This window comes from Scyliorhinus canicula, chromosome 17 (genome assembly GCF_902713615.1).
Source record: "Scyliorhinus canicula chromosome 17, sScyCan1.1, whole genome shotgun sequence".
In the NCBI taxonomy this organism is placed as follows: Eukaryota; Metazoa; Chordata; class Chondrichthyes; order Carcharhiniformes; family Scyliorhinidae; genus Scyliorhinus; species Scyliorhinus canicula.
Genome location: NC_052162.1, coordinates 120,775,952 through 120,800,558, shown reverse-complemented (window position 1 = coordinate 120,800,558; position 24,607 = coordinate 120,775,952). Strand labels below are relative to the sequence as shown.

Genomic DNA, 24,607 nt, shown 5'->3' with positions numbered 1-24,607 from the left:
ACAGGTTAAAGAGGCATGAGCTGTCTCAAGCCAGGACAGTTGGTAGGATTTGGTTTGGATTTGGATTTTAGTCTAACATCAGTGGTCGGTAAACTATTGGAAAAAAGTCTGTGGGGCAGAATTGATCAAGGATAGTCAAGATGGTTTTGTCAGAGGGAGATCAGGTCTTTCAAATTTGATTTGAATTTTTTGAGGAGGTGACTAGGAGATGAAGGCTGTACAGTTAATGCAGTTTAAGTGGACTTCTTTGAGCCTTTTGATAAAGTCTGACACGGAAGACTAGTCAGGAAGACAAAAGCCCTGGGGATACAGGGCAATTTCTCAAATTGAATCCAAAATTGGCTTTGTGGCAGGAGGCAGAGGGTGATGGTCGAAGGTTGTCTTTGTCACTGGAAGTCTGTGTCCAGTGATGTTGCGATGGGATCAGTACTGGGTCCCTTGTTTTTGTCGTGTACATTAATGATCGGGTGTGAATGTAGGAAGTAAGTACGTTTGCAGATGACACAGAAATTGGTGGTGTGGGAAATAGTGAGGAGGAAAGCCTTACATTACAGGATGATGTGGCGGGCTGGTTAGATGGGCAGAACAGTGGCAAATGGAATTTAACTCTGAAAAGTGTGAGGTAATGAATTTTGTGAGGACTAACTCGGCAAGGGAATATACAATGACTGGTCGGACCCCAGGAAGCATAGAGGACCAGAGGGACTTTGGTGTGCCTGTCCATAGGTCCCTGAAGACAGGACAGGTAGATAAGGTGGTCACAAGGGGATATAAGAGTATAGGTCACAGGAGCAGAATTAGGCCATTCAGTCCATCAGGTTGTGGGATTCTTGCTTCTATTAGCTACGGTATAGAATATAAGAGCAGAGAGCATTTGATAGGCCATAGCATGCAAGGCTGTGGACCAAGTGGTGGGAAATGGGATGAGAATAGATAGGTACTTAGTAGCTGATGCTGAAATGATGGGCTGAAGGGCTTTTTGCTCTGCTGTAAAACTCTGATTCTATGAGGACAGAGAGATGTCTGGTGTTTTATGGCACAGATTAGATACATTGTTGATTGTTCTGCAATAATGTACATTGATTATTCTGGTTTTGTAATGTAGTCCTGTAGCTACGTTATATATTTCCAGTCAGATTTATAACAGAAGACGAGGAGTCCATTGGACGTTTCAAGTCGATGCCAACTCTGTTGAGTAATTCTGTCAGTGTTGAGTGGGTCACATTCTGCAACCCTGCATTGCCCATCCAATTTCATTTAGAAATTATTGACCATCTCTGCTTTAAAAATAACATTTTCCCATTCTGCAACCCTGCATTGCCCATCCAATTTCATTTGGAAATGATTGACCATCTCTGCTTTAAAAATAAAATGTTTATATTAAGGTTTCTCAGTTTTCCAAAATCTTTTGTATAAAACCCCCAAAACATCCAACAAGAAAAAAAGAAATAAAACACAATCTGACACAAGACAACTCCACCCCCCCCCCCCCCCCACCTCCCAATCCCCCCACCCAGCCACAGCAACACAGTGACCAGCTCCTTGAAGTAAGTAATAAAAGGCCACTATCTTGAGTAAAACTCTTGACCGATCCCCTCACGGTGTATTTAACCTTTTCAGTATAAAAATTCCATTAGATCCTCACGCCATGCTGGGGCACTTGGTGGGGTTGGAGACCTCCACCCGAGCAGGACTTGCCGCCGGGCGATCAACGAGGGGAAGGCAAGGACATCTGCCTCCGCTCCCCTGTCTGCAGCTCCAGCGAGTCTGACAGCCCAAATATGGAAACCAAAGGGCAGGGCTCCTGTTCGATATTGATAATCAGCGACATGGTGATAAAGAAGGAGACCTGAAAGCTGACTAGTTTGGGACAGGACCAGGACATGTGTGTGGTTGGCCGGACCTCCGGAACACCGCTCACACCTATTGTCCACATCCGGGGAAAAACTGCTCATCCTCTCCTTGGTTAGGGGTCCCCTAAACACGACCTTGAGCTGGACCAAGCCCAGTCTCGCACTCGGACGTGGAGTTCACCCTGCCAAGGACTTCACTCCCCACCCCATCATCTCCTACAGGCCCCACATCCTCCTCCCACTTCACTTTCACTCCATCCACTGAGCTTACTTCTTCTGAAAGGATCCGCCCATTGATTCCAGACGTGTTACCCTCCTCCGATCCGGCAAGTAAAAGGATCCTTTCCATTAGAGATGTTGGCAGAGCTTGCCCTTGTTTCTCAAAGTACTTCCCAACCTGCTTCTCAAACTCTGAGGCCAGTAGTCCCACCAGCATATCCACCGTGATAGGAACGGCTGCACCCACTGGAGTCAACGCCACCATCCTCCCTCCTGGTGAGCCACATGGACTCACCAAATCCGTCGAAGGGTTTCCTCTCCCACCAGACCTTTTTGAAATTTTCAGCATGATTTTGTCGACGGGTTCACTGAACCTTCAGCTTGACCCAAGTTTGTTCACCCAAATTCCCCGGGAAACGGGCAAAAAGGACGGAAAAAACCAACCATCCTGGTGGTGCTACCTAGTGTGTGACCTTCTCCAACATACAGCCACCAGAGATCTGATAGGAAGCAGTGAGCAGAGATCTGTCAATCAGCCTGAATCAGCACCTTCAGGAGAATTGGGAGGGTGAATATTAGATACAGCAGAGTGAGAATGGAGGGAGAGTGTGTGGGATGGAGATTTACAGCTTTTGGGGATGAGAGAGGAAAGAATATTTCAGAGAAACTACAATTGTCTGTTCTGAATTCTTATCCTGTACTGACAGTGAGTCTTTTGTTAACTCCTTGTCCAGGATATTTGACAGTGAGGATTTACAGACAGAAATCTGAAACCGAACGTCACATCAAGATCTGACCGAGTCACTCTGTTCATTCGGTCCTGAATATCGTCGGCCTTTGAATCTGGAACGAGAAATGTTTCCCTGATTTGTCAACTTTAAAAGATTTTAAACATCAGTGTGACTGGAAAAGCACCAAGACACACACACCCGAGTGAGAGTGTTCCAGAGCACTGACCGCGGAAAGAGCTTTAACCAGTTACACAGCCTGAAAAACATCACACCATTCACAGCGGGGAGAGACCGTACACATGTTCTGTGTGTGGACGAGGCTTCAACTGATTGTCTGACGTGGAGAGACATGAGGAGACCCAAAACATGGAGAAGCTGTGGAAATGTGGGGACTGTGGGAAGGGATACAGAGCCCCATCAGAGCTGGAGATTCATCGACGCATTCACACTGGGGAGAAGCCATTCACCTGCTCTCAGTGTGAGAAGGGATTCACTCAGTTATCCCACCTGCAGAGACATCAGCGAATTAACACTGGGGAGAGGCTGTTTACCTGTTCTCAGTTTGGGAAGAGATTCACTCAGTTATCCAGCCTGAACTCACACCATGGAGTTCACACTGGGATCACGCCATTCACCTGCTCTGAGTGTGGGAAAAGATTCACTCAGTTATCCAGCCTGAAGTCACACCAGCGGGTTCACACTGGGGAGAAACCGTTCACCTGCTCTCAGTGTGGGAAGAGATTCACTCACTCATTCAGCCTGCGGAGACACCAGCGAGTTCACACTGGGGAGAGGCCATTCACCTGCTTACAGTGTGGGAAGCGATTCACTCACTTATTCAATCTGCAGACACACCACCGACTTCACACTGGGGAGAGGCCATTCACCTGCTCTGATTGTGGAAAGGAATTCTCTCGGTTATCCCACCTGCAAACACACCAGCGAGTTCACACTGGGGAAAAGCCATTTACATGCTCTCAATGTGGGAAACGATTCAGTGATTCATCCGCCCTCGGGAAACATCAGCGAGTTCACACTGGGGGGAGGCTCTTCACCTGCTCAGTGTGTGGACGGGGATTCACTCAGTTATCCATCCTGCAGACACACCAGCAAGTTCACACTGGGGAGAGGCCATTCATCTGCTCTGACTGTGGCAGAAATTCTCTCGGTTATCCAGCCTGCAGACACACCAGAGAGTTCACACTGGGGAGAGGCCCTTCACCTGCTCTGACTGTGGGAAGGGATTTACTCAGTTATCCACACTGCGAGTACACCAGAGAGTTCACACTGGAGAGAGGCCATTCACCTGCTCAGTGTGTGGGAAAGGATTCAATCAGTCATCAGACCTGCTGAGACACCAGCGAGTTCACAAGCGATGACTGGGATTGGATTCTGCTGTTCTTGCTGCTGTTAATCACATCAGGACTGAACCATGTTCATTCTGACACTTGGTGAAGGGGAAGGGTCGGAGGGTTTCTTTCTGTTGGACTGGCCATGACTTTGCTTCCAGTCGGCTGATGATCATTGAGCCTGGGAGAGCACATTTCCACTGAAATTATCTTCAAAAGCTGATGGAAAGACATTTATTTTATCGTGCAAAGCAAATGTTTTTTGTACCACTACAGCAGATCTAAAATAAATACATTTGTCTCTTTGGGAAGGATGCATCATCAATGGGTGCACACTCTCCCCATGTCTGTGTGGGTTTCCTCCAGGTCCTCTGATGTCCTCCCACAAGTCCCGAAAGATGTGCTTGTTAGGTGAAATTGGACATTCTGAATTCTCCCTCCGTGTACCTGAACAGGTGCCGGACTGTGGCGACTCGGGGCTTTTCACCATAACTTCATTGCAGTGTTAATGTAAACCTACTTGTGACAATAATAGAGATTATTATTAAAGAAGGAAGTAAAGGATTAAACTGAAAGAGCTGTACAAATCTGAAAAGGTTTGTGTTCGGTCAAAGGTGGGACCGATTTTAAGAAGCAGCAAAAAATGACCAAAAAGATAATAAAGAGGTCGGAAGGAAGTAGAGTATGAGGGAAACTAGCTCGAATATAAAATAGATAGAATCAGATGTGGTATGATTCATACAGTCAGGAATTAAGGTCAGAACTTCAGCTAAGAACTGCCAATAAGCAGCCTCATCCATAGTACTTGAGAAAAAGGACAGTCATATTGCTGGGTGTTTATTATAGACCCCCAGATAGTCAGCGGGAAAGTGAGGAGCAAATATGTGTGGAGGTGTGTAAAAATAATAATAGGGTCATTATATTAGGTGATTTCAACTTTTTCCAACATTAATTGGAATAGTCATCATGTTAAGAGTTTAGATAATTTTTATTAATGTCACAAGTAGGCTTACATTAACACTGCAATGACGTTACTGTGAAAATCCCCTAGTTGCCACATTCCTGCTCCTGTTCAGCTACACAGAGAGAATTCAGAATTTCCAATCCACCTAACAAGCAGATGGAGTAGAGTTCTGAAAATGTCAGCAGGAGAACCTTTTAGCTCAATATGTAGAGGGTCTATCAAGGGATGGTGCCGTGCTGGACCTAATTCTGGGGAATGAAGCCGGCAGGTGGTTGATGTGTTGGTGGGGGAGCATTTTAGTGCTAGCGACCACAACATGGTACAAAATAAAATGGACAAGTTGCAAAAGTTGTGTATTGGGGGAGAGTAGATTTGAGTAAAATAAAGCCAAGGGAGGGCAAGAGTTACTTGTGGGGAAATCGACAGAAGAGCACTGGGGCATTCAAAAAGGAAATGGCGAGGGTATAGGCCCAACACGTTCCCTCGAGGGTGATAGGCCCAACATGTTCCCTCGAGGGTGATAGGAAGGAGTAACAAGTACAGAGAACCATGGATGGCCAGAGACATTCAGGATAAGATGAGAAGGAAAAGAGAGCCTTTTAGCAAGTACAAGGGGAACAATCAATAAAGGCAGTAGTGGAGTACAGAAAGTGCAGGATGGAGTTTAAGAAAGCGATTGGGAGAGCAAAGAGGGGATATGAGAAAGTTCTGGCTGGTAAATGTAGGGAAAATCCCAAGATATTCTGTAAATATAATCAATAATCGGGGAAAGAGTAGGGCCCATTCGGGACGGGGGAATCTGTGGGTGGAGCCAGAGGACATTGGCAGGATGTTGAACAAATTCTTCACATCTGTCTTCACCCAAGAGAATGAGGAGGTAGATGTGGAACTCGGGGAGAGAGACTGTGAGGTTCTTGAGCAAATAGGGAATGACAAGGTATTGGAGGTGTTGGCAGGCATAAAAGTGGAGAAATCTCCATATGCAGATGATGTATGTTCCAGGATTCTGTGGGAGGGAAGGGAGGAGGTTGCAGGGACTCTGCCCCAAATATTTAACTCCTCTCTGGCCACAGAGGACTGGGGAACAGCTAATATGGTCCTACTGTTGAAGAACGATTGTAGAGATAAGCCAGGGAACTACAGAGCAGTGAGTCTCACATCAGTGGTAGAGAAACTGTTGGCAAAAATTCTGAATGAAATAATCTATTTCCACTTGGAGAGGCAAGGATTGATCAGGATTAGTCAGCATGACTTTGTCAGAGGGGGGTTATGCCTAACAAATTTGATTACATTTTTTGAGCATGTGACCAAGTGTATAGATGAGGGTAGTGCAGTTGATGTCATTTATATGGATTTCAGCAAAGCCTTTGACAAGGTCCCACATGGGAGACTTATTTAAAAGGCAAATGCACATGGGATACAGGGTAACTTGATAAGGTGGATTCAAAATTGACTTGTGTGGTGAATGTATTCACCTAAGTATGAACTGTCTGTATAGTGCTGTGACCTATGACCTGGAAATGATAATACGGTCTACTTCCAGGTACTGTACTGGAACCCCAGTGGGCTCCGCCTCTGGCTCCGCCCTCCCCAGGGTGATATATAGACCGGCCACCTATGGGTGGCACTCATTTGCACAGCAGACACTGGTAGGTGAGTTCCTGGATAATAAAGCCTTGTATTCACTCATTCTCACAGTCTCGCAGTGAATTGACGGTATAACAACTTGCCTGTAGGAGACCAAGGGTGATGACAGATGGCTCCTTCAGTCACTGGAAGCCAGTGTCCAGTGACGTACCACAGAGATCTGTGCCGGGTCCCCTATTGTTCATCATTTAGATAAACAACATAGATGTTGGGGGGTAAGATCAGTAGTTTTGCAGATGACACAAAGATTGGCCGGGTGGTTAACAGTGAGGTTGAGTATCTTGGGTTACAGGAAGATACAGACGGGATGGTCAAATGGGCAGAAAAAAGGAGATGGAATTGAACCCTGAAGTGTGAGGTGATACACTTTGGAAGTAGAAATTTGACAAGGAAGCATTTACTGAATGGCCTGACAGTGGGAAGTTCCGAGGAACAAGGGGACATTGGTGTGTTTGTCCACAGATGTCTGAAGGCAGGAGGGAAGGTGAATAGGGTGGTGAAAGTGGCCTATGGGACACTCGCTTTTATTAATTGGGGCATAGATTACAAAAGCAGGGAGGTCATGTTGGAGTTGTATAGAAGTTTGGTGAGCCCACAGCTGGAGTACTGTGCAATTCTGGTCGCCACATTATAGGAAGAATGTGATTGTACTGGAGGGGGCAGAGGAGATTCACCAGGATGTTGCCTGGGATGGAACATTTAAGTTGTGAACAGAGGTTGGATAGGATTGGGTTGTTTTCATTGGAGCAGAAAAGACTGAAGGGTGGCATGATTGCACAGTGGTTAGCACCGTTGCCACACAGCACCAGAGACCTGGGTTTGACTGTGGAGTTTGCACGTTCTCCCTGTGTCTGCATCGGTTTCCTCCGCGTGCTCCAGTTTCCTCTCACAGTCCAAAGATGTGCAGGTTAGATGGATTGGCCATGCTAAATTGCCTCAAGGTGGGGAATTGGGCCTAGGTAGGGTGCTCTTTCAGAGGGCCAGTGCAGAATCGATGGACTGAATGGCCTCCTTCTGCACTGTAGCGATTCTATGACCTGATCAAAGTGTACAAAATTATGAGTGGCATGGACAGGGTGGATAAGGAACAGCTGTTCCCTTTAGTTAAAAGGTCAGCTACGAGGGGACAGAAGTTCAAGGTGAGGGGCAAGAGGCTTAGGGAGATTTAATGAAAAACATTTTTTACCCAGAGGGTGGTGACAGTCTGGAATGCACTGCCAGGGAGGGTAGGAGAGGTGGGTTGCCTCACATCCTTTAAAAAGTATCTGGATGAATACTTGGCCTGTTATAACATTCAAGGGCCAAATGCTGGCAAATGGGATTGGGTAGGCAGGTCAGGCGTCTTTCATGCTTCGGTGTAGACTCTGATGGGCTGAAGGGCCTCTTCTGCAGTCGAGATCTGGATGCAGGTTTTGAACTGCACTCACTTCAATTGATGGGGGGAGGGGGACTGGAAAGGACACTCACTGCAAATCACGAGAGGAAAAAAAGGCTTCAGTCGTCAACCTGCTAGTTGTGAAGGCAGTCTCATTGGGGAACAAGCTGAGGAAGGAAGGCAACTACATACATACATTAAACAAGCAACTTTGAAATGATTAACAAATCAAGACCAGAGGGTTACCTTAGTGACACAAGCACCAGATAGATTCACAGACAAGGAAAAATCACACACACAAACACGCAATCAGCAAAGTAGCAAAGAGTGGGATTCTCCGACCCCCACGCCGGGTGGGAGAATCGCTGGGGGTCGGCATGAATCCCGCCCCTGCCGGCTGCCGAATTCTCCGGCACTGGGGATTTGGCGGGGGCAGCATTCGCGCCGTGCCGGTCGGCGGCCGCTGGCAGCGCCCCCCCCCCACCCCCGGCGATTCTCCGGCCCGCTATGCGCCAAAATCCCGCCCATTCTATACCGGTCCCGCCGGCGTAAATTGTAGTTGATCCCTTACCGGCGGGACCTGGCGGCGCAGGCAGGCTCCTGGTTCTTGGGGGGGCGCGAGGGGATCTGGCCCCGGGAAGTGCCCCGACGGTGGCTTGGCCCGCGGTCTGGGCCCACTGATCCACGGGCGGGCCTGTGCCGTGGGGGCACTACTCCTACGTTCCGGCTGTGTATGCCTCCGCAATGGCCGGCGCGAAGGTGAACCCCCCTGCGCATGCGCGGGGATGACATCAATTCCCGCGTATGTGCGGACCCGTGCTGGCCAGTGGACTCCCAAAGGCCTTCCACGCTGGCCGACGGGGTGCAAACCACTCCGGCGCCATCCTAGCCCCTGATGGTGTGGAGGATTCCGCACCTTTGGGGCGGCCCGAAGCCGGAGTGGTTCCCGCCACTCCACTGTGCCGTTTCTCCCCGCTCCGCCGATTCCTGACCGAGTTCGCTTTTTCCCCACTGCCAGCTCTGAACGAGTTGATTAAAGTCTGCAAACTAACTTTTAACTTTATATTGAATAAAACTAACCATTACCCAATTTTTTCAAATTGATAATTTAGCTTTTTTGTTGAAACGCAGAAGACATATCTCCCCAATATATATCTGTCATCTTTATCTATTGCTTGATCCCCAAAAGCTCCCATCATATCCCTTTGGAAGGAGACTGGAAACTCACCAGACTGGAAATGCTGACCTCTTTTTCCTAACTTCTAACATTAAGGTGCTCCCAGGGCACCGACTTTCACACTGACGTCTAAAACCTCATATCCCAAGACTCACTAGTCTCTGATTTGTGTTTGAGGATAATCCCAGACTATCCACAGCACAAATATTCACACTGACTTTTTCTAAAACTCTGTTTCCATACTGACTTCTTTGAAAACTTACATTTCACTGACTTCTTCAAAAATTCAATATTTCCAAAGGACTTCTTCGAAAACTAATATTTCCACACTAACGTCTTCCAGAACTCATATCCCTCTCCCCCCTTTGACACAATGGATCCCTCGAGGAGCCTTTTGTCACTGGCCACTTTCCAAAAGGTGGTTTGAATATCCTTTCCTTCTTCCGTGAATTTTAAGGATCCCGGTCCCGTTTGCTATTTCTCCATTCACTACTCATCAGTACGATATGGAGAGCACAGTGGATTCACGTCAATACTAACAAATTACTGACTACAGGACGGTTAACGCTACCAAACAGTACAGGAGGAGGTGGGTAAACCAGCCACCACCTGGTGAGAGAAGCGCTGATGCAACTGTTGCTGCACTTTTTAACCTTCAGGGTCTGTACTCTACTCATTAACTTTGGCTCCCAGACCCTTTCTAATTTACTGTAGTACCCACTTGGGTCATTTCTCACTCTGGAAGCTCTGCCATTTCTCTCTCTCCTTATTCTCCCCCTCTCCCTGGGATTTCTCACAGGTGTGTAGGAATCCTCTGGGTTCGGGGTCCGGCTTTCACTAAATTCCCCCCCATAGATTTTACCCAACTCCCTTGACTATCCTAGATCTAAATAGGTAGTTTGTTCACCTCGTATTACAGACACCCGGTTATAGCCCAATTTTACCTGTCAAAATCTGTATTAGTCCTTCACTCACTGAAGACTGGCCGTTACGTGGGGCAATCTGCCCTCTTAATTCAGGCTCAGACAGATTGTTGGAGAATACTAGGTTGAAGGTTCGACTTTGGAGCAATATATCAATTATCGAAGGAACATCTGAGGTGCCAAAATGTTATACCTTTAAAATCTCTGGTGCGTTCGACCAGTTTACGACATCAAAAGTTTTACACAGATTCCCTTATTTGCGAGATGAAAAAAGGACAAAACAGGGTAGCACAGTGGTTAGCACAGTTGCTTCACAGCTCCAGGGTCCCAGGTTTGATTCCCGGCTTGGGTCACTGTCTGTACGGAGTCTGCACGTTATCCCCGTGTCTGCGTGGGTTTCCTCCGGGTGCTCCGGTTTCCTCCCACAATCCAAAGATGTGTAGGTTAGGTGGATTGGCCATGATAAATTGCCCTTAGGGTCCAAAAAGGTTAGGTGGGGTTACTGGGTTACAGAGATAGTGTGGGCTTGGGTGGGATTCTCTTACCAAGGGCCAGGCTGGCGCAGACTCGATGGGCCGAATGGCCTCCTTCTGCACTGTAAATTCTATCATTCTAGGAAAACAGGTTCACAGTTTAGCGCAATTTTATTCACAACGCAACAAAATCTGACTCAGACTTTGGGTTTGGGTTTTGCCCACACTTAGTAACGGAGGTGGCAGGCTACGGCCACTCCATCTGGATGCCTTCTCTGGGTTCCAAACCCAGCGTCCTTTCTTCTTGTGATGATTGTGCCTGGGGGACAACCAGGTTATTGCTGAAGATCTGTTTGATCCTTTCTTTATACTGGTGAGCTAGGATTGAGTCATTGGTATACGCCCACCACCGGCCATTGTCCAAGCCAGACCCCAACCTGTTAATGGGAAAGACAGGATATTCCTGTTTATCCATGGTGATTCAATCAAGACCCATTGTCCTCTGAAACCCCCCTTGTCTGACCAGCCATCAGCTCATTATGGAGTCTGATGGCTTCTTTTGTCTGTTCTTCGTCCTGCGGCAAAGCTAATCACCTGTGTCTGGAAGTTTGTTACATATTCATAGACTTGGAGTGGGTAATCATAAAGTCCATGTAACAGTAACAGGTCTGTGCCTTGACTTGGGTGCTTTTGCAGATGGTCAGTATCGATTCCAGCCAGGGTTTCATGAGATAGTTTCTGTTCCTGGCCTATGTGTATCTTCTCAGCCTGTTTTCAGTCCCACAATAAAATAACCCCAGAATCTAGGGTACGCAGGCGAGGTGAAAGGAGCACTTTGCGGGACATCGGATGATTATTTGGTTGTGTAAACTCGGTCCTGAACTCGGTGCAGCTCGTGGAGACAAACAGTTATGCCTCCTGGGTAGCCGCGGAAGTCGGAAAAGGGCTACAATATGGGGTATATGGAACGCACTGGCTTCCATAAATTTACAGGGAGAAGAGCTTCTGTGAGTCCTGGACAAGGTATCTGTGGGTATAATTAACACCATTCAAGCACAAGCAAAGGGAAGGGCCTGTGACACTCTTGCAGGAGATTCAATTGAGAGTATCTGTGCTGACATAGAGGAATTTAGGTTCGGGACAATCCCACGGCACTTATTCACCCCCCTATACAAAATAAACCTCCTTCACAACCACAGGGACAGGAACAAACTGGTGGTTACCAGGCCAGGCAGTGGACCCACTGCGGGAGGGATAAAGTTTAATCTAGCAGTCCCCCAGGAAAACCCATCCAAGGGAACCTTTAAGGACAGCTCTAGGTTTGAGTCATTGGGAACCGTGCAGGAGGGTTGGGTTTATTGGACCGGATCTAGACGATACTGAGCACATCATAATGACCTGGCACATATGAGCACCGCAGAATGCTGTTCCGATTCGGCACATTACATAGTGTGTACCTGTCGGACTCTCGAACCCTTGTCAATCCACAGCAAGGTTACGGTCAATGTTATGCCACTGAAAGAAGCTTTTAAGCCCATACAGGTCGGTCCCACACAGTCGGAGGTGGGGATAATCGCGGGAGGCCTCCTATGTGGTAGCAGCCACAGCTTCTGTCTGCAGGTAACAGACTCTTTAACACTGAGGGAATTTCACCTCCCCCGACATACATCAGGCTACCTATTTGGGGCCTGGTGGGATGACTCACTTTACATGGACAAGACACCAGGCAGCACAGTCCGATAGGCTATGCACGGAGCAACAGAGCTCGCTCAGGAGAATGTCCAGGCAGTCGACAAATCAGATAAGGAAAGGAAAGATCCAGGTGGGCTCAGCTATCCCGACCATCATTCAGGTGGGACTCTCCGGAACACAACATTGGCGGGACATATGTGTTCCCGGGGCAGCAGGCAGCCGACTTACAGACGGGTGGGAGGTAATCCGAATAGGAATGACTGTCGGTACAGACATAATGCTGGTATGGGCAATGGTTATGTGCTGCCTACAGCGTAAGTGGAGAAAACCTTAGACCGTCCTCCAGAAAATCCCACTAGTCGCCCTCAGGGAGCGGTGTTATGGATCAGTGTTTAGAGAACACCAAAGTGTATCATGGAGTTCACTTGACTCACAACTTTTAACAGAATGTGGTTATGGGGAGCACTAGGGCCCACTTTACAGGTGTGGTGCAACAGAGAACTAAGAATATTTTTAAACAATAACAATGTTTATTCTATGAATCCCATTAACATTTTTAAACACAGACAATAAACATCTTAGCAACCATCAACTAAAATACTCCCCCCAAAGAATACAGTACTCTATAAGTAACCCTTAATCTTTCCTTACAACATCCATAAGACAAAAGACCCTTTTTAAAACAGATCAGATTTAAATTCACTGCTGAGTGCAGTTATCACTTTGAAATCCTCAAATGATCTGGAGACAGTCTTTAGATTGCAGAGAGAGAGATCCTTATTCAGCTGTTTGCTTTTCCTGCGGCTACCCAGCTCTCAAAACGAAACTAAAATATACTGTAGCTGCCTGCCAAAAACAAAGTGTCAGACAGACAGCCCAGCTCCACCCACACTCTGACATCACTGCAGCGATCTGACAAACACCCATTTCATAAAGGTACACCTAATATAGCTATTCGAGAAACACCCATTTCTTACTCGCACATGACACCTCCCCCAAGAAAAAAAACTAAACCATCAACTTCAACATGGTTTCATTTTTCACCTTTTCACTTTCCTTTTAGAAATATGGACAATGAATATACATTTTTTTTTAACAAAACACACAAACATTTAATAATAAAATAGTCCATTTCAGTTCTTCTTCCTCCAACTGGAATCCTTCTTGATTGACAGTCTCTCTGGACAAGAAGGTCTCTGCACAATCCATCGATTTCTCTATGCCTCGGCATTTCTCTTTAAAGTCAGATAATTTAGTTCAATCTGATCACAGAGCCCCTTGTAATTCTCCAACACAGGAGCATTGGTTATCACAGCTTTCAGGCAGTCAAATGCCTGTTGAAACTCCGCTGTTCATTTAAATTTGCTACGCTTCTTTAGCAAGTCCATCAGTGGAGCAACCGCACTGCGAAGATTCTGCACAAATTTCCAGTAGAATCCACTCATGCCAAGAAACCGCATTATTTCCCTTCTTGTCGAGGGTATTGGAAACTCCCCAATAACTTTTGTTTTCACATCCCATGGGATCATTGGGCCCTGTCCGATTGTATGGCCCAGGAAAGTAACTTCGACTTTTCCAAATTCACTTTTGGCTAGGTTTACCACCAAACCTGCCTCCTGAAGGTGATGGAGTAACTCCATCAGATGCTACAAATGTTCTTTGCATGTCAGGCTGAAAATTACCAGATCATCGCTGTATACCGCACAATTGAGTAATCATAAATGACTTTGTTAGTTAACCATTGAAATGTGGCTGGGGCATTTTTCATGCTAAATGGCATAACTTTGATTTGGTATATACCATCTGGAGTCTCCTTCATCCTTTTGGATAAAGGTACCTCCCAGTAACCTTTAAGTAAATCCAGTTTGGAAATAAAAGCTGATTGTCCCACTTTCTCATTGCAATCCTCCAAACATGGGATAGGATAAGAGTCCGTTCTTCTAACCACATTAACATTTCTATAGTCCACACACAACCGTTGGGTACCGTCTGGTTCAGGTACCATCACTATGGGTGAGCTCCATTGGCTACAGCTATTTGATAAACATCCATTTCTTAAAGGTACTCGCACATGACAGCGGGAAGGGAAAAGGTTAATGGCTGTTACTCACAGCGAGTGGTTTAGGACACTTTCCGTGATCTGGAGGCCAGGCCACCTTAAGGATCCAGCACCGTGTCCTCAACTATGATCGAGGAAGGAGAGCTTCCATGAGGATAGGCAACGATATCCACAAGGTATAGTTTATTTCACAAGTGGGGTGCACCACAACAGATATCGGTTCATGGCGATCTTGGGTCTATTTTTCATCCAGGGGGGCCTGTTGTGGGAAAATATCGGGGCCCATGTTTTTCTATATATATATTTATTCACATGTCCATTCACATCTCCGTTTAATCACGGGATAAATGTACAAACGCACAAAGGCAAGTCATACCTCACTAGAAAATAGGGACGGGTTAATTCAGACATCCTGGCAGGCAGCAATCAACACAGGCCATCTACACCCACAATGGCAAAAGTCTGAAAAACCCATTTGAATTAGCAAAACAATCAGGGAAACTGCACGGAGACAGACAGACTGCTCAGACATCCATAAAGATGGTTATCTCTGGATGAACATAGATGGGAGGCTGTTAACACCACATCACAGTTAGAATAACCCTTTGAAATGCTAAATAGGGGCCAGAAATTGTCCGGAGATGCAATTATCAGGTCTGTTTATAACAATTTCTGTAGCTAATGTGATTATACGAACCATCCAGTATTCAATAAAACAAATCAATGTTAATATTAAGTTTTACATATGTCCAACTATCTGTAGTCAGTAAAAACAAGTAACATATCAATACGACATCGGACAGTACAATGTACAATGGGGGAGAGGCACAGACTCTGCAGCATTCAGGCTCAAGCCTTTGTATCTCCACATACATGTGAAACAAAGACCTTTCCTTAAAGTTCACCACAATCTCCAGGACTCAACTTTAATTCCCTCCAACACCAACTGTCAGAATGAGCAAAATGCCGTCCTGGATGTAACTGAAGCAGAAACGGTAACAGCAACACAATCCAACCCCTGGAATCACTTGTGAAGTTGTTCGTGTCTGAGTAAGCGCCAGGAAACAGAGAATTCCTTCCCACACACAGAGCAGGTGAACGGCCTCTTCCAAAAGTCTGATTTTGTCTGAGTCTGAAAATTGCTGAGCAAAAACTTATAGCTAAGTTCCGCACGCATGAATGCGGACTCAACCGGGATCTGGGATTCATGTCGCATTACATTCGGCCCCCACCAACAAGCCTGGACTTGCAGAGGCCTACCGACTGAACTGGCTTGGGACAATTCACACCTCTTTAACCTGGAGTTACCTCTCTCTCTGCATCTTTGATGATTTGATTGCCTGCAGGTGCTCGCATTCCGGGGCATCTCTGACTGTGTCTATATAAACATTTCTGGAACAAGCCTTTCCATTCACCTGAAGAAGGAGCCGTGCTCCGAAAGCTCGTGTTTGAAACAAACCTGTTGGACTTTAACCTGGTGTTGTAAGACTTCTTACTGTCTTCCAAAAGTGAACTTGCTGGTGTCTCTGCAGGTTGGATGAGTAACTGAATCCTTTTCCACACGTGGAGCAGATGAATGGCTTCTCCCCAGTGTGAGCCCGCTGGTGTCTCTGCAGTTTGATTGATTCACTGAATCCCTTCCCACACTGAGAGCAGGTGAACGGTTTCTCCCCAGTGTGAACACGCTGGTGTTTCTTCAGGCTGGATAACACAGTGAATCCCTTCCCACACTGAGAGCAGGTGAACGGCCTTTCCCCAGTGTGAACTCGCTGGTGTGTCCGCAGATTGGAGGAAACACTGAATCCCTTCCCACACTGGGAGCAGGTGAACGGTTTCTCCCCAGTGTGAACTCGCTGGTGTTTCTTCAGGCTGGATAACTCAGTGAATCCCTTCCCACACTGAGAGCAAGTGAACGGCTTCTCCCCAGTGTGAACTCGCTGGTGTATCTGCAGGTTGGATAACTGAGTGAATCGCTTCTCACACACAGACCAGGTGAATGGCCTCTCCCCAGTGTGAACTCGCTGGTGTGTCTGCAGGTTGGAGGAATCACCGAATCCCTTCCCACACTGAGAGCAGGTGAACGGTTTCTCCCCAGTGTGAATTCGCTGGTGTGTTTTCAGGCCATATAACTGACCAAATTCCTTCCCACACACAAAGCAGCTGAACGGCCTCTCCCCAGTGTGAACGCGTTGATGATACTCCAGCTTAGATCGGACACTGAATCTCTTCCCACAATCCCCACATTTCCATGGTTTTTCCATGTTTTGCGTCTCCTTCTGTCACTCCAGGTTGGACAATTGAAACCTTACCGACACACAGAACACGTGTACAGTCCCTCCCCGCTGTGAATGGTGCAATGTTTTTTTCAGGCTGTGTAACTGGTTGAAGCTCTTTCCACAGTCAGTGCTCTGGAACACTCTCACCTGCTTGTGTGTCCCAAGGAATCAAGTGATTCTGTCAGATCAAGACGTGACATTTGAGATTTCTGTCTGTAATTCCTCTTCTTCTAATATCCTGGAAAAACAATTTACAAAAGACATCACTGTCAGAACAGGATAGAAATTCAGAACAGACAATTCTAGTTTCTCTGGAACATTCTTTCCTCTCTTATTCCCCAAAAGGTGTAAATCTCCATCCCATACACTCTCCCTCCATTCTCACTCTGCTGTATCTAATATTCACCCTCCCAATTCTCCTGAAGGTGCTGATTCAGGCTGATTGACAGATCCCTGCTCACTGCTTCCTGGCCGATATTAATTTATTGTCTCCTTAAACGTCAGCCACCTGCTGGGGAAACCAGAACCTTTCATTGTTTGAGAGCCTGAATCAGCCAATAGGAATCATTCTGCTCTGCGATGATGTCTCTGCATTGCAGTGCGCAGGCTCGGCGCAGGAGCCCCGCTGGGTCCCCACTCATTGTTGTGCCTCCTGGAGACAACGTTTCCAGGCAACCAGCTGACGTCTCCGGCCAGGGCGAGAAGACTCTCGCCCACCACCCATCCCCCGCCGGGGCAAGCGACTGCGCATGTCCAAGAGAGAGGGGGAACTGAGCATGTGCGAGGGAGTGCCCACCACCTGACCGTCCAGCAATTGGTGTTGACCAATGGAAAGAGCTTCACGTAGACTGAAACCTCCTCCTGTCTCCAACATCTGAGTAAAACACTTTCTTTTCTCTCTCTTTCCATTTCTTTTCTCATTCTCACCTTCAGTTGGTCACTTGCAGCAACTGAAGGGAAACGAAGTGAATCCAGGGAGGGTGCAGACTCTGGAAAGCTTGGCCCAGGCCTCTCTCTCTCTCTCTCTCGTCCTTTGTTCCTTCAGCTTGACGCATTTATTTGTCTGTCCAAAATGATAGTCTCTTTCCTCATGTTCACAATTAAAGTGCTGGTTTCCCCAGGAGATGGCTGACATTTAAGGTGACAGTAAATTAATATTGGACAGAGATAATAATCATAATAATAATCTTTATTATTGTCACAAGTAGGCTTACATTATCACTGTAAGTTACTGTGGAAAGCCCCTAGTCGCCACAGTTCGGTGCCTGTTCGGGTACACTGAAGGAGAATTCAGAATGTCCAATTCACCCAACAAGCACGTCTTTCGGGACTGGTGAGAGGAATCCGGAGCACCCGGAGGAAACCCACACAGACATGGCGAGAAAGTGCAAACTCCACACAGACAGTGACCCAAGCTGGGAATCGAACCTGGGACCCTGGCGCTGAGAAGCACAGTGCTAAACACTGTGCTACTGTGCCACCCTGTATGATATGTCTAGTGTTGTTATATGGTGTACATTCGACATATTATTCAGGGTTCTGTAATAAAGCACATTTATTGTTATTTCTAGCTGTTTAATATAGTATAATAACTCCGTTATATATTTCCAATCATTGTTCCATCAGGTGGTTGTTAGACTCTGGATTTCTCTTCTACAGGGACCAGTGTAGGGCGAGGGTCAGTGAATATTTTTACGGATGAGTTGGATAGATTTGTGATTGAAGAAGGTTATGGGGAACAGGTGGAAAAATGGAAAGAAAGCTGAGATGAGGAGGGATTTCTTCACTCGAGGATGTTGTGAAGCTTTGGAATTCTATACCCCAGAGAACTGTGGAGCCTCCATCAGCAAGTATTCCCAAGACAAAAATTGATAGGTTTCTGTTATAACCTGCCTGCTTACCATTGGCTGGGGACTAATGACAATCCCACAATCCTGTGGGAGTATGAGCTTCCCCAATGAGGGGGGCGGAGAAATCATTAGCAGACTCCCTGCATAAATAGAGCTGGCCAATTTGGAACCAGGGAGAGAGAGGAGTGAGCAGCAAGGGAAGTTGCTGCTGCTGCTGCTGCTGCTGCTGCTGCTGCTGCTGCTGCTGCTGCTGCTGCTGCTGCTGCTGCTGCTGCTGCTGCTGCTGCTGCTGCTGCTGCTGCTGCGTATATATATGTTATTGTAAATAAATTTTATTTCTTTGTATCCTGAAAACTCGTGCTGGATTCTTCATGGCCCTCACAAAAGTTTCTATATATTGAAGATATCAAAGAATATGGGGGATAGTGTGGGAAAATGGTGCTGAGGTAGATCGGTCAATGATCTCATTGAATGGTTGAGCAGGCTCGATGGGCCGAATGGCTGACTGCAACTCCGATTTGTTATGGTTTCTGTGTCCAGGACAGGAGCATGGATCTGTTAATCAGCCTGAATCAGCACCTTCAGGAGAATTGGGAGGGTGAATATTAGATACAGCAGAGTGAGAATGGAGGGAGAGTGTGTGGGATGGAGATTTACAGCTTTTGGGGAATGAGAGAGGAAAGAATGTTCCATTGTAAGTAGAGTTGTCTGTTCTGAATTTCGATCTTATGCTGACTGCAATGTCTTTTCCAAACAGTTTTACAGGATATTAGAAGAGGAGGAATTACAGACAGTAATCTGAAACATCATGTCTCGGTCTCACAGACTCACTCAATACATCGGGTCCTAAATGTCATTGGTCTTTGAATCCAGAAGGAGAATGTTTTACCGATCTGTTGACTTCAAAAGATTTTAACCATCAGTGTGACTGAAAAGCACCGAGACACACACACACCCGAATGAGAGTGTTCCAGAGCACTGACGGTGGAAAGAGCTTTAACCAGTTATGCAGCCTGAAAAACATCACACCATTCACAGCAGGGAGAGACCGTACATGTGTTCTGTGTGTGGACGAGGCTTCAACTGATCGGAAAACCTGGAGAGACACAAGGAGTAACAAAACATGGAGAAGCCTTGGAAATGTGGGGACTGTGGGAAGGGATACAGAGTCCCATCTGTGCTGGAAACTCATCGACACATTCTCACTGGGGAGAGGCCGTTCACCTGCTCTGTGTGTGGGAAGGGATTCACTCATTTAGTCTGTCTGCAGTCACACCAGCGAGTTCGCACGAGGGAAACACTGTTCACTTGCTCTGTATGGGAAAGGATTCAGTGATTCATCCAACCACCAGAGACACCAGCGAGTTCACACTGGGGTGAAGCCATTCACCTGCCCTTAGTGTGGGAAGGGATTTACTCAGTCATCCAACTTACAGATACACCAGCGAGTTCACACTGGGGAGAGGCCGTTCACCTGCCCTCAGTGTTGGAAGGGATTCATGTGATTATCCAGCCTGCAGTCACACCAGCGAATTCATACTGGGGAGAAGCGGTTCACCTGTGTTCAGTGTGGGAAGGGATTCAGTGATTCACCCACCCTGCAGACACATCAGCGAGTTTATACTGGGGAGAGGCCGTTCACCTGCTCTCAGTGTGGGAAGGGATTCCCTGTTATCCAACCTGCAGAAGCATCAGCGAGTTCACACTGGGGAAAGGCCGCTCAGCTGCTCTCAGTGTGGGAAGGGATTCACTCGGTTATCCAACCTGCTGAGACACCAACAAGTTCACAAGTGATTACGGAGGCTGGATTCTGCTGTTCTTGTTTCTGCTTCAATTACAGCCAGGACGGAATTTGTTTCATTCTGACAGTTTCGGACATGAACTTCAAATTGCTAAAGGGCTGGTAGCAATGCTAAGCTTCCTTCTCAATGGTGCAGTAGTTTCTCTGGCACAGACATAATATATATTTTTAAAGTATGCCACCAACCTCTCTATTCCTGACTCACCATCCTGTAGTAACACTGCCCCTGCACCCAGGTCCCTAGTACCTGTGGCTATTCCAAAGGGTTTCGAAAAATCAGGTTTGCTTACCAGCACGACCCTCAGTTTTACAAACGCTGTTTGGCATCTGCTAAACATACCATTTTTGCTTGTTTCCACAATACATTTGTCAAAAATACCGCTGTGGTACTGAAGTCAAATACAAACTTTCTATAGAACCAGCACATGCCTAGGAACCTCATAATCTCCCGTTTTGTTTTGGGAATGGGGAAATCTAGTAACATCCTTACCTTGGCTCTTCTGGGCACCACTCACCCCTGTCCCACTACTTGCCCCAGCTTTGGCAAACTGGCTTTTGGCCAAAGTGATGACTAAATCGGCCAACTGCAGTTGTTTAAATGACCCCTCAAAGTGTCCTACATGCTCCTTCTGTGTGTCACTGTAAACTACCACGTTGTCCAAATAGACTACGCAGTTAGGCACGGGAGCAGTCACTTGGTACATCAGTCGCTGAAGTATAATTGGTGTGTTTTTAAATCAAAATGGCAATACTTTACACTGATATACTCCCCTTGGAGTCACAAAGGCAGATATCTCTTTAACCCTTGGGAGGTTTAAGGAACCTGCCAATAGCCCTTTAACAGGTTGATTTTTGAAAGGAGTGAGGCACTGCCTATCCTATCAATACAGTCCTCCAACCTGGGAATCGGATACAAATCCATTTCGTTGGTGGCATTTGTCTTCCACTAGTCTGTCCAGAACCGGTTGTCCCATCCGGCTTAGGTACAAACATGGCCGGCGACCATCAGCTATTCTACTCGGCTCAATTAAATGATTCTCCAACATGTGTTGGATTTCCGCTTCTATCTGAGCTGCTTTCTGTGGGTTCAGTCGATATGGATGGTGTTTTATTGTCACCCACACCTCCATCATGTTCAGTTAATGTAGTGCACCCCCCGTGTGTCCCGACCAATCTTCCTGTGTAGGATCCTTATGAGACCTTTGTGTTGCTCTCCTAAGTCTGCCACCTCAGTATCTAACTGTTCTGGTATTAGCGTATTTGTTAGTTGTACCACAGGAGGGTCGTTCTATCCCTCTAGAATGGAATCCTATATGTGGGCCCCACACTTCAGGAAAGATGTGAAGTTCACAGAGAGGGTGCAGAGGAGATTTATGAGAATGGCAGCAGGGATGAGGGATTTCAGTGAGTTGGAGAGACTGCAGCACCTGAATTTGTTCTTTTCAATCATAGATTCATTAGAATGGAGAAGGAGGCCATTCAGCCCATCGAATGTGATATGGGGAAGAAAGTGTTAATATGATTGGGATGCGTTGTAAAGTGGGTTATATTTATGAAAGCTGTGTGTCTCTCACTGTATTTTCCACCAGAACCATTAACCTGCACATCTGCCACTTGTTTTTTCATTCATGAGATGTGGGCATCGCTGGCTGAGCCGCATTTGTTGCCCATCCCTAATTGCCCTTGAACTGAGTGGCTGCAGTTAAGAGGCAACTACATTGCTGTGGGTCTGAAGTCCCAAGTAGGCCAAACCAGGTCAGCATGGCAGATTTCCTTCTCTTTTTTAAAAAAAAATAATTTTTATTCAAATTTTCACAAAAAAGAAAACAATAACAGAAAATTCTAAGAACAATAAAAAACAGAACCCCCCCTCCCCCCGCCGTAAATACAAAAGAGAAGAAATTAACACCCGTCATTGGCAAAAAACAGACATTCAACCCAAAACAAAAACAAAAGAGACAACCCCCTCCCCCCCCCACCGGGTTGCTGCTGCTGCTGACCTTTTATTTTTACCGTTCTGCCAGGAGATCTAGGAATGGTTGCCATCTCCTGAACAACTCCTGCACTGATCCCCCCTTAGGGCAAAGTTCACCCTCTCCAATTTAATAAACCCCACCATATCATTGACCACGCTTGGGGGCCTCGCATCCTTCCACTGAAGAAGAATCCTCCGCCGGGCTACTAGGGATGTAAAGGCCAGAATGCCGGCCTCTTTCGCCTCCTGCACTCCCGGCTCCACTGCAACCCCAAATATTGCGAGTCCGCAGACTGGATTGACCCTGGATCCTACCACCCTCGATACCGTCCTTGCTACACCCTTCCAAAATTCCCCCAGCGCTGGGCATGCCCAGAACATGTGGACATGGTTTGCTGGGTTCCCTGAGCACCTAATACACCTGTCCTCGGTCCCAAAAAAACGGCTCATCCTTGTCCCGGTCATATGAGCCCTATGCAGTACCTTAAACTGTATGAGGCTAAGCCTCGCACACAAAGAGGAGGAGTTCACCCTTTCTAGGGCATCCGCCCACGTCCCCTCCTCAATCTCCTCATCCAGCTCCTCCTCCCATTTATCTTTCAGCTCCTCCACCGAGGCCTCGTCTACCTCCTGCATCACCTGGTACACTTCCGAGATCCTCCCCTCTCCAACCCATACCCCCGAGAGCACCCTGTCCTGGACCCCACGCGGCAGCAGCAGGGGGAACCCCGCCACCTGCCGCCTGACAAACGCCGTTACTTACATGTACCTAAAGGTGTTCCCCGGGGGGAGCCTGAACTTCCCTTCCAGTTCACCCAGGCTCGCAAACTTCCCTTCTATGAACAGGTCCCCCAGCCTCCTGACACCTGCCCTGTGCCAACTCAGGAACCCACCATCAATTCTCCCCGGCACAAACCGGTGGTTCCCCCGTATCGGGGACCCCATCGAGGCCCCCACCTCCCCCCTGTGCTGCCTCCATTGCCCCCAAATCTTGAGGGTAGCTGCCACCACCGGGCTCGTGGTATACCTCGTCGGAGGGAGCGGCAGCGGCGCCGTTGCAAGCGCTTCCAGGCTCGTACCCACACATGATGCCATCTCCAGCCTCTTCCATGCCGCCCCCTCCCCGTCCATTACCCACTTGCACCATCGCTCCGTTGGCAGCCCAATAATACCCACAGAGGTTGGGCAACGCCAGCCCCCCCCCCCCCCCCCCATCCCTGCCCCGCTCCAAGAACACCCGTCTCCCCTTGGAGTCCCGTGTGCCCACACAAACCCCGTAATGCTCCTGTTAACCCGCCTGAAAAAGGCATTCGAAATAAGGATGGGGAGGCACTGGAACAGGAACAGAAACCTCGGGAGCACCATAGATTTCCTTCTCTAAAGGACATTCATGAACCAGATGGATCTTTACAACAATTAACAATTCCTTCATGGTCATCGATGACTTTTAATTCCAAATTTCAAATGAATTCAAATTTCACCATCTGCCGAACCTGGATTCCCACTGCATTACCCTGGGTCTCTGGAACTACTGTTTCCAAAATGTTTTGAGAGGGTGAAGTTCCTGTAGCTGATCAGCCTGAGCTGTTTCGCGTTGTCAGCTGACTAGCTGCAATTGTACTGTGTATAAATGTGTGTTCTTGTAACTACTCCTTGAGATGCTTCAGTTCACTGAAGCATTCCCCTGCATGTTTGTAATAAAGATTCAGCCAGCATTATCACATCGATGGATCAGCACCGAAGAGATCCAACTGGATGGAATTTTTAAGGCCAAGGCGAGGCTAGTGTCTTGGGGAATTGAAGAACCCTTAGGAGATAAAGAGGTCAGAGTGGACTCGCCCACAGTGGGGAAGGTCATTCTGAAATTTCTTTGGCCCTTTTCAGGATGTTTTCTCGGGAATGTGAGCCAAGAAACATAAAAGCTGTGTTTGTGCTGGGGGATCGTCTCAAGGGGGCAGTGTTTCTGCAACCTCCTAAAAATGTGCCAGATGTAAAAGGAAGACTTTGGAAGTTAAATAAGTTTGTCGATGTTTTGAACGATGTTTCAGAGTGTATGGTACTTCTCAGATCAGTTTTGTTGAAGTCGGGTTAACTCTAGCTGAAGGCAGAAGCTGCCGTGCTTTATTGGTACCATGGCAGGAAACTCTCAGGCATCTTTATGATGCATGTTGATGGCTGCCTATGTGGTGGTACTAGTGAGTTCCAAAACAATGTTACTGACAGGATCATAGATCATAGAATTT

At 47.1% G+C, this 24,607-nt stretch overlaps 3 protein-coding genes across 3 annotated transcripts in view; 2 read left to right on the top strand and 1 right to left on the bottom strand.

The window, feature by feature from the left end:
- Positions 1-24,607, top strand: part of LOC119951774 (zinc finger protein 229-like) — a 711,453-nt gene that overhangs the window by 422,121 nt on the left and 264,725 nt on the right. The window lies entirely within an intron of this gene.
- On the top strand, positions 2,420-6,909 carry LOC119951569 (gastrula zinc finger protein XlCGF8.2DB-like). The gene is made up of 3 exons (XM_038774756.1): positions 2,420-2,536; positions 3,179-3,865; positions 6,853-6,909. The coding sequence occupies exons 1-3, from the start codon at positions 2,420-2,422 to the stop codon at positions 6,907-6,909; spliced, it is 861 nt and encodes a 286-aa protein (XP_038630684.1).
- Positions 14,728-17,610, bottom strand: LOC119951821 (zinc finger protein 239-like). The gene is made up of 2 exons (XM_038775187.1): positions 15,971-17,610; positions 14,728-15,576 (listed from the first exon to the last, which is right to left on the bottom strand). The coding sequence occupies exons 1-2, from the start codon at positions 16,721-16,723 to the stop codon at positions 15,487-15,489; spliced, it is 843 nt and encodes a 280-aa protein (XP_038631115.1). The 5' UTR covers positions 16,724-17,610; the 3' UTR covers positions 14,728-15,486.